We start from the raw sequence: 10906 nt of genomic DNA on the forward strand, positions 1-10906 counted from the left end.
CTTACAAAAGTTTTTGTTTATATTTGATTTGGTGTAAGATTTGAATTGTGTCAACAAACGTGCTGGTAGGAAATAACATTGTTTTGTTGATTGAAAGTAGATTTGTTGTTGTTGTTTACATATTTTTTCATTGCTCTTTGTGAGTATTGTGTGTAAGAGCGAGTCAGAAATTGTATAGAGACCGTATAGTGGTATTAGATAATAAGTTATGGCTGCATTATTAGGTAGGAAGATAGCTAAAAGGAAAGCATTAAGAAGTATCTTTCAAAAGAATGTTTTAAAAATTAGTGAGGCTTTGGAAGACCCTGACACCTCACAGTCTGTGCTTATAGCTTTAAAAAATAGTTTGAGTGACTCTTATACCAATTTAAACAACATTGATGAAGAAATAATTAATATACTTGATCCTAATGAGGTTGAGGAGGATGTTTTAGCGAGTGTTGAAATAACTGATCCATTTCACAATATACTTTCAAAAATAAGTCTTAGGTTAGAATCTGTTAAATTAGATTTGGAAAATAATTCTGAACAGAGTTCTAAAAATAAAATGAATTGTAGATTGCCAAAAATTGAACTTCCAATTTTTAAGGGTAATTTCCTAGAATGGCAAACATTCTGGGATCAATTTAATGTTGCCATACATAACAATGATGACCTAAATGATATTGATCGTTTCAATTATTTAAAAAAATATTTAGGAGGCCAAGCATTGACTACTATTTGTGGTTTAACCCTATCATCAGAAAATTATAGAGAAGCAGTTAGTTTATTGACTGAACGATATGGTAACCCGCAAATTTTAATCTCTGCACACATGGATTTATTATTAAAACTTGTGAAAGTGAAAAATAGTGATAATCTTGATGGCTTAAGAAAACTTTATAACGATATAGAGGCAAGTGTTCGAAATTTGAAATCATTAAAAGTTGAAACTAACACATATGGAAGTCTTTTGATTCCTATTTTAAAAGAAAAATTACCAGATGATTTGATTCTGTTAGTTTCAAGAAAATTTGGTGGGCAGGTTTGGACTATAGATTTATTGCTAAAATATTTTCGAGAGGAATTAAATGCAATAGTGTTGCTCAACGAATAGTAGAAATGTTGAAAACAGGAAAGTTAATTGTCAGTCTTTCACAACTGCAGGATTATATTCACATAACATTAATCAGAACTCTAAGAATAATTACAAAAAAGTTTTTCCAAAATCATTTGATAGAGATTATCAAAACAAAAGAAAATATAATTATCCTTGTGAATACTGTTCAGAAGATCACAACCCTTGGGAATGTAAAAATGTGACAAATTTCTCAACCAGAAAAGAAACTTTAAAAAAGCAAGGTAGATGTTTTAATTGTCTTAGAACAAATCATATATTCAGGAATTGTCAAGCAAATTATATTTGTAGTAAATGCAAAGAGAAGCATCATATTTCTCTGTGTGAAAAAGAAAACACTTTTGTTGGGCATGCGACACATAACATTTCCCAGCAAACTATCTTGTTGCAAACAGCTAAGGCAAACATCAGTGCAGTTTCAGAAAATAAATCTTTAAAGGCAAGAATCCTATTTGATAGTGGAAGCCAACGGTCATATATAAGTGAAAATATTCAAAAACGGTTAAATTTAAAAGTTATTAGAAAAGAGAAAATTATAATTAAAACATTTGGGAAAGATAATGAACAAACATTGCAATTATTGAATGTTGTTCAGTTTAAGGTCAAACATAAATATTCAGATTATAGTGTTTATATGGAAGCATTATGTGTACCTATTATTTGCAGTCCTCTGCAAAGGCAAAATGTGTCATTAGCCGGTGATCAATTTAAACAAATATCTAAATTTTCATTAGCTGATCATGATGATGAATCTCTTGATTTTCATGTTGATATTTTAGTAGGTATTGATTTTTATCATGGTTTTATTTCTGGAAGAATAATTAGAAGTCCAATAGGTGGTCTAGTAGCTAGTGAATCAGTCTTAGGGTGGGTATTAAGTGGTCCTATTCCACTAAAACACAACACAAAAACATTTCTCAGTAGTCATTCTATGCATTGTGAGGTTGAGAGTGAAATAGATGAGCTTAGGCAAGATCTAAATAAATTTTGGTCTGTTGAGACTATAGAATCTCCTGAGAGTTGTGTGATGCATCAGTTTGAAAAAGATCTTACACATAATGGAGAACGATATATAACAAAGTTACCATTTAAAACTGATCATGATCTTTTACCTGATAACTATCATATTTGTAAAAAATGTCTGGCCAATTTAAAAATAAGATTAAATGATAAACAATTGGTTACTGAATATAATCAAATTTTTGTAGACTATGAAAAGAATAATATAATAGAAAGAGTTAATGAGTCTGATATATTTAAAGAACCAGGGTGTGTGCATTATTTGCCTCATAGGCCTGTCATTCGAAGAGATAAGGATACTACAAAAATTAGAGCTGTTTTCGATGCATCATGCTCGACAACAGAACCGTCTTTAAATGATTGCTTGTATTCAGGTCCGAATTTACTATCTAAAATATTTGATATCTTACTAAAATTTAGGTTTAATGCTATAGGGATAATTGCTGATATAAAACAAGCATTCTTGAACATTGAAATCTCTTCTGAACACAGAGATTACTTAAGGTTCTTGTGGTACGAGAGAATATCTGATAAGGAGGCTAAATTAATTGTATATAGATTTTTTAGAGTTGTTTTTGGTTTAATAAGTAGTCCTTTTCTTTTAAATGCCACTTTAAAACACCATCTTAATAAGTACATAAAAAATGATAACAAATTTATTGAAAGATTAATAGATGATCTCTATGTTGATGACATATCCTCTGGCTGTGAAACAATTTCAGAAGGAAAAATGTTTTATAAAAAATCCAAAAGTATATTTTTAGATGCAGGGTTCGATTTAAGAAAATGGATTACAAATGATCAGGAATTACAAAATTATTTTAATAAAAAGGAAATAATTAAAAATGAAAACTCAAAATGTAATCTAAAAGTTGATGAATTAAAATTTTTTGAAAGTGAAATTATGAAAAATAAAAACAATAATAACAACAGTTTTAAAAAAATTTTAGGAATTGAGTAGGATATATTAAAAGATGAATTTGTTTTTGAATTTAAAGATTTTGTTAACAATGCAAGAACGCTAAAAACTACTAAAAGAAATATTTTAAAGATGGCAGCATCTTTTTTTGATCCCCTAGGTTTTTTAACACCAATAACTTCAAGAGTAAAAACAATTCTTCAATTAATTTGCTGAGATAAAAGTGGATGGGATGAAATAGTAGCAGAAGTAATAGAATTAGCTTGGACAGAATTTTTAAAAGATCTTGAGTTATTAAGTTTTGTTAGAATTCCAAGATTCGTGTTTGGGAGAGTTAATGAGAGTAGTAAGCGTTTTCAATTGCATGGATTCTGTGACAGTTCCAAATTAATTTATTGTGCAGTTATATATCTAGTTGTAGAAACAAGTTTAGGAGTGAATATAAAGTTTTTAGTTTCAAAGTCACGTGTTTCACCCTTAAAAGAATTAAGTATACCTAGATTAGAGTTATTAGGTTGTGTATTACTGAGCAGACTTGCAGAGGAAGTGTTAAGAGTTTTAAGTGGAAGAGTGCAATTTGTTGATGTAAGTTGCTGGTGTGACTCAGAGGTAGCATTGTATTGGATCAAGGGTAAGGAGAGAACATGGAAACCATGGGTGGAGAATAGAGTGAATGCCATTAGAAAAATGGTTGATAGAGAAAAATGGAATCACATTAATGGGGAGTTGAACCCAGCTGATTTTCCTACGCGTACAAGTAATTTTGTTGATTTAAAAAATTGGTCGAAAGGACCAGAATTTTTGTTAAATATGAATAAAAAGATTAATGAATTTAAAGTTGATAGCAAGTTTCAGGTCGATATTATGTCTGAGTGTAGGAAAGGGGAAAATGTAGTTGTTTGTAATGTTGTTTTGGACTCATCACGGAGTTTGAGTAGTGCTATCGATGCATGTAGGTTTAGTTCATTCGAAAAGTTAATTATTAGCACTGGATATGTATTTCGATTTATTAACAATTTGTTAAAAACAATTAAGAGGCTACCATTAAACAAATAAGTAACTTTGACTGCAGATGAGTACAAATTTGCACTCAATGAATGGATTAGAGACGAACAAAGAATTCTTCAAAACGATAAAAGATTTGATAAACTGAAAAACTCATAAAAATTATTTGATGGTGAAGACAAACTACTACGATTACAAGGAAGATTTGAAAATGCTAATTTAAATTTTACAGAAAAGCACCCTTTAATATTACGTAGCAAAGAAAGTTAGTTCACAATATTACTGATTCGTAACTGTCATGAACAAGTTTTGCATCATGGAGTCGAATCGACGTTGAATAAAGTACGATACCAATTCTGGATAATAAAAGGAAGATCGACGATAAAAAGTATTATTAGACAATGTGTAACATGCAAGAAATTCCAAGGAAGAACATTATTACCTCCTAGTAGCCCGGATTTACCTGATTTTCGAGTTAATAATTTATATTCTTTTCAATCAACTGGATAAGATTATGCAGGATCTTTATTTATAAAAACACTTAATAAGGACGCTGCCTGTAAGGTCTATGTTTTGCTATTGACTTGCGCATCTAGTCGAGCAATCCATCTTGAACTGACACCTGACATGAAAATTCCAGCCTTCACAAGAGCTTTTAAGCGTTTTGCAGCACGAAGAGGTTTTCCTGATCTTATTATCTCCGATAACTTTAAAACCTTTATATCTAAAGAAGTTAAAAGTTTTATGCTGAAAAATGATGTGCAACAGAGGTTTATTCTACCAGCTTCCCCCTGGTGGGGCGGTTTCTACGAACGATTAGTTAGATCTGTTAAAATTACAATGAAAAAAACAATTGGAAAAGCTTTTTTATCTTATGAAGAACTAGAAACGACACTATGTGAAATCGAATCTGTGATAAACAGTCGTCCACTAATTTACATAAGCCAGAATGACACTGAAGAAGCGTTAACACCATACCATTTAATGTTTGGACGAAACATTCATAATAAAACAAATGGAATTCGTATACCACCGGAAGATATTTCGAAAAGAGCTATATTTATTAAAGCAACGATATTTAACCTGGAAAAGATATTTAACCTTGGAAAAGATTTACAACTTCTTATCTTAATGAACTTAAACAACACCATTTATACGTAAAAGGTAAAACTTCATTCACCGAACAGCTAGTAGTAAACGATTTAGTTCTCATACGAGATGATACTAAGATCCCTAGAAGTCATTGGCGTATGGGAAAAGTTTTGGAACTTATTAGAGGAACTGATGGAAAAGTACGAGGTGCGCATTTACAAGTTTTATCCAAAGAAGGAACTAGAACAACCTGTTTCCGATCTATTCAAAAATTAATACCTTTTGAAAATACCAACAATTCAAACGAAATGAGTGAAAATAAAAATATTAGATTAACCGAAGATGAACCAGGTGTGATTGCTACTGGTGAAACGTGCGAGTCAATTTCTTAGCGGCCGATCAGACTGGCAGCGAGCGCAGGCAAAAATATACGGCGCTTAAAAGAATTATATTATTAGTTGACCAAGTCAAAATAGGGGTGTATGTAAAAAGTGTTTTATATTAGACGGCTTTTTGTTATTTATTACCGGTTTTATCTGGATTTTCTTGATTTTATTTTCTAACTGTAAAAGTTTTATTACAGTTATATTTTTGGTTAGTTAACACGATATTTCAACGAAGAGAGCATCCTTTCTTAATTACTGTCTAAAAAATAATTGTCCTAGAATTATTTACAAAGGTGATAGTAAGAATGAATAAAGTTAATCCAACTAGAGAATTGTTTTTTCTTAAACTGTTACTTTTGCAAGCAAAAGGAACAACATCTTGGGATGATGTGCGTACTGTTAATGGTATTGTCCTTGAAACGTTTCGTGAAGCATGTGTTTTCAAAGGTTTGTTGTAAAATGACACTGAATGGCAGAATACTCTTTCTAAGGCGGTTTTAACACGTATGCCAAAGCAAATTAGACAGTTGTTTTCAATTATTTTGACCTTTTGTGAATCTGACAATCCTTTACATCTCTGGAATACATGCAATGCTTTTATAATGGAAGATTTCATTCACCGCTCAATCCCACTTCTAATAGCTGAACAAGCTACTCTTCATAATATTGAAAAGATTATTAATCAAAGTGGTAAAACGCTGGCTGATTACAATCTGCCTGTTATTGATGAGTTTATAGGCTTAAATCTAGAAAATTTTGATAAAAATGTTAAACAGCTGAAATAGTAGAATTGTGTATAAACACAACCAGCTAAAATAGAAGAATTGTGTGTAAAATGTTCTTTGCATTGGCAATGGGTGCAGAAGTTTGCATTAACTGAAAATATGAGAGTACAAGATGGGGAAGGTGAATTTTCCCAATGACTACTAAAACTTGGGAATGGAACAATACCTGTCAAAGAGGAGGATCCTTTTAAAGGATGCATTGAAATACCAAATCAGTGCATTATTAGAGAAAATGAATCAGTTGTTGAAAAGATTTTTGGAGATGCTGATCAAAATGATTATTCTAAACGCGTGATTTTAACACCAACTAATGTTGATTCATTATCAATGAAGAAGTGCTTGAATGTCTGACGGGTGATGTCAAAATTTACTGAATTGCTGATCACATTGATACTGATGACCTTAATAAAAGAAATAATTTTCCTGTTGAATTTTTGAACAGCTTCACTTCTTCAGGTAAGCTACCTCATTGTTTAAAATTGGTATGCTACCTCATTGTTCAAAAAGAAAAAATTCTCATAAATGTTAATCATTGTTTTACATTTTATTATTTTGGTAAAAGACCTCCATCAAAAGCTTGATTACTCTTAATAAAAATAGCTCTATTCTCTTGACCACCATTAAGGCAAAAACGGGGAAGGGAGGTCCTTTACTAAAAACTTTTGAAACAAAGAAGGCTTATATAAAAATGGTCAGATTAATGCCTTATATAGTAATGGTCAAATGATCAGTTTTTTTAATAAATTTATTTGTGTGTATTTAATGTGTTAAAGACAATTTCCATTTTTAAAGAAACATGTATCAAGAGGATACCAAAAAATTAATAACTCATATACAATTTACGTTCGCTTTATATTAATCTTATTAATTTAAGTTCGTGTTATTAAAACTATTACAAGAATTTAGCTTTACTTTTTCGTCAATTTAAAGGATGACGAAGTGTTATTATTTTGTGTAAGTAACTAAAAACGTATTGTTTTGAACTTAGCAATATCGAGGAAAATGGTTCTGCCTTACACTGATATGACCTATGTCAGTTGTTAATTACTGAAATAATGTTAAATACTTGGTCAATTATTTTACCTCCGCATACTTTTTATTTTAGTTTTACAGATGGTTTAATTTTTTCAATTTGAAGGCGTTTTTCCAAAAGGGTATTAAGGTTTCGCAACTTTAAGTTGTGGAAAACAGCCACTATATTTTAAGTAATACACCGACCAAAACGGGTTGGTTTTTGCTAGTCAATAGAATCCATATAGAGGTTATCTGTTGCTTATAGAAGGAGACAGTGTTATCAGTTGGAGTTACCTGCTTCAACTAACTTTACTTGGAGACTCTGCAAAACCATCACTAGAGATACCTAGGTTTATTTTAGTTGGGTTTCAAACTGTAGAAAATGATGATCAGCTTCAAAATCCTGCCCTCTTTGATAATGTCAAAATACGTCACATTAAATGCCACTAATTATCCTACAGTTAATTATAATATCAATTTTACACAACAAAAGAATAGTAATATCTACGGAGACTCTGTTTCATTTGGATCATAGTTGTACAATATGGATAAACCTGTATCAAATCCACAAATAACGCCATTTGATTTTAACAAGTCTTCCATATTTTTTTTCTTGATGAAAGCAAGTTGAAAAAATAAAGTCATCTGTAACCAATACTCATATTAAATGCTACTTCTCACAAAATGTACTAGCAAATACTCAAGCTTTTGCAGTTGTTATTAGCAGTGGACTTGTCAACTGTCAATCTGATGGAGAGAAATTCTTACATTTAATAGAAATTTGAAGGATCAAAGGATCAATTAAATTTAAAAAGGACTTGTCATTTGATGAAAATAAAAAGGATTTAAAAAGGATTTGTCATTTTCAGTGAATAAGACATCTAAAAATTATTATTATCAGAAAAAAATAGTAAAGGTAGAAGATTGAGCAGAGCGCTATTAATATTTTCGTACAGATCAAAAAAGTTTTGTAAAATCTACAAGCCACATTTGCGTTTGTGGTGCAAGAAAAAAATTCAAAATTTTGTTTATTAAAGTCTCTAGAAACTGGAAAAGAAATTACTTTTCTTAGCTGATACAAAGCTACTCAATTTATAGGTTACGAATACAGAGCAATATCTTTATGGAATGGGCGCGTATGAAATAATAAAAATACAATAAATATTAAAAGAACCTAAACCATTGGGTTTAAAGTATTTATGAGATATTCATTTAGCATGATAAATGAAAATGATTTAAGAAAGTCTGTTACTTATAAAAATAGAAATTACATATCTAAAATTGCTAATGCTGCAAGGATTGCAAATCTAAGAGAAATTCGTTGCTAAGAAAGTCTTCCCTGATTAAACTGATAGATAACCCAATTAGCTTAATAAGAGCCAAGAAAAAAGAAAGAAAGATCGAGCTGATGAATTTAACATCAGATGCGAATGACATATTAGTTTATGAGTTAGGTTATTTAGTTGTATTTGATGATGAATTTGCAGATCCAAAGGAGCTATTAGTACTATCAGTTTTACATAAAATAATATGCACTCGTTTGCTGGGTTAAGTGGTTTGTCGAGGTTGATAAGGAAGTTAAAAAAATCAAGAGAAATCAAAATTAAAATAAATATAGATAAAGTAAAACAGACAAAAGAAACTCTCAAGAGTTAAACAAACCAAAAAAAAAAACTCCTCTTAGCGGAGTTTTACAACTATTTTTACCATTGATACTAATGTAGTAAAACGAATTAATGATAAAAATTTACAGCATCTTCAATCTACTTCTAAGCCTCTAAGATCAATAGTAAAATATTGTCTTTCTATTAACACAAAAACAAAGATTATGATGGTTCTAAAATTTTTTATGCAAGAAGAAGTATCAGAAAATAGTTAAAATTGTATTAAAGTAGTAGATGATGGATTTTCATTCTGATATAGAACTAAATTTAAAAGTTACTGATTTAGATGACTTCTATGGTACCATGGTTGTAATAATTATGTGGAACTTAATGGATATGGTAGTGGTCGAATCTTAAAACCGATGGAATCTATAAATTCACACTAAGAAATCCACTAAAAGCTGGCTCATACTACCTACTCCCAAGAATATAGGCTTCTAAATAGTTTATAATTAGCACTAAAAATGAGGATAAAAAAGCTCCTTTTATTCTGTATTACGAGCCAAATATCATAATGAGAAAAGTGTTGATTACTATTCTTTTTATATTACTGGTAGTATCCTGTAAATATCAAGAGACAAGTTTGAAAAAAAAAATTCAATCAAAGATTACGATTATACAAACATATCAATCAAAGTTTACGATTATAAGGATAGGGGAAAGGGTTACTAGCGCAAGTAAATGTTATGGAGCAGATTTGAGTAATAATTTATTACTTAAAAATGCCTTCCTTTAAAATTTATAAAAAGATGGTTAGAGTACCTTTTTTTGCATATGGTGACCTTCAATTCATTACAAAACCTATTGATATGTGTCAACCAAATCCTGAAAAGAGTTATACGAAAAAATGTTAAAAGCACGTACTCTCTAATATTTGTTATTACATGAAGTGTTTCGATGATAGTCTATACATTAGCAAACCGTTTACTTCTACTGCAATGACTGATGATGAAGATGTTGCTCACTGTTTGAGGAAAGATTGGAGCAAATAATTAAAAATAAAAATATTAAATTAAAAACATTAAAAATAAAAATAACAAAAGATAATCAGAAAAATTGTTTCGGGGATTTCTCATTCTTCTTGAATAAATTGTCAAATAACAGGGTGGACCAGCTCCCTCCTTTTGCTACTAATCACATTAGTACAGTCACTTACTTCTCTAACATTGTAAGGAGCAAATTCGTTTCATGAACAGCGATTGATAGTTAACGTTCACTTTAAGTGATATCAGACAACACAAGACCGCCTAACAGTTTTAGTAAAGAGACTTTGTAGTATCACTAAGTGCAGAACATCATTATTCTGACAGAAAGCGTTTGCTTAATTGGTGCTCTTTAAAATACTTAGTACCAAAAATATACCAAGAAATCATTCACACTGTGCCTTGTATCTACGAACACCTCAATCTGGTCCCGCAAATACGATTAGCAGCGTTTAAATTTTGTATACAGTTATGTGCCAATAGATTTGTAAATTATACATTAATAATTTTGGATCATTTATTGTTTTAGTGGTGAATACGATACCATTCAAATTCCTAATAAACATAATATTTTGATAATCGTTTACTTTTGAAGTTCTTTGATTAGAGGGAATCAAAGAACTTCAAAAGTAATCGATGATTATTTAAATTTGCTGAAATCAAGTATTTCTTTCGCTAAATTAAATTACAATTTTGATTAGGAGTTGTATAACAAAATTTGCACACACCACTTAATAAAACGGAAGTTAAATGATTTATACTACTGTTACTTTACAAAATCTTGAAAATAAGTAATAATTGTTTAAAAAAATCCTCAAAAAAAAGGAAAAAATAGAGAAAGATAAAGAGCGGGAAATGAAAGTGAGGAATGGTAAAATAGTAATGTTGATCAGATAAAAATCAATAACCCTCAACCATATA

At 30.2% G+C, this 10906-nt stretch overlaps 1 protein-coding gene across 1 annotated transcript; it reads left to right on the top strand.

Annotated features, from left to right (window-relative positions):
• Positions 1–208: 208 nt before the first annotated feature.
• On the top strand, positions 209–5222 carry LOC149878168 (uncharacterized). The gene is made up of 5 exons (XM_090072496.1): positions 209–1024; positions 1080–3033; positions 3136–3216; positions 3274–4008; positions 4573–5222. The coding sequence occupies exons 1-5, from the start codon at positions 209–211 to the stop codon at positions 5220–5222; spliced, it is 4236 nt and encodes a 1411-aa protein (XP_089928622.1).
• The last annotated feature ends 5684 nt before the right edge of the window (positions 5223–10906 follow it).

Source organism: Hydra viridissima, unplaced genomic scaffold (assembly GCF_058129835.1).
Source record: "Hydra viridissima isolate aposymbiotic clone 2 unplaced genomic scaffold, HvirCarnegie_v1 scaffold_15, whole genome shotgun sequence".
Classification (NCBI taxonomy): Eukaryota; Metazoa; Cnidaria; class Hydrozoa; order Anthoathecata; family Hydridae; genus Hydra; species Hydra viridissima.

Bases quoted from the DNA above. Each gene is read 5' to 3' on its own strand.
- LOC149878168 (XM_090072496.1), top strand. From the start codon at position 209: ATGGCTGCATTATTAGGTAGGAAGATAGCTAAAAGGAAAGCATTAAGA. The intron at 3,034-3,135 runs GTGAAATTATGA...TTGAATTTAAAG, and splicing joins TGAATTAAAATTTTTTGAAA to ATTTTGTTAACAATGCAAGA. The intron at 4,009-4,572 runs GTAGGTTTAGTT...CAACTGGATAAG, and splicing joins GAGTAGTGCTATCGATGCAT to ATTATGCAGGATCTTTATTT.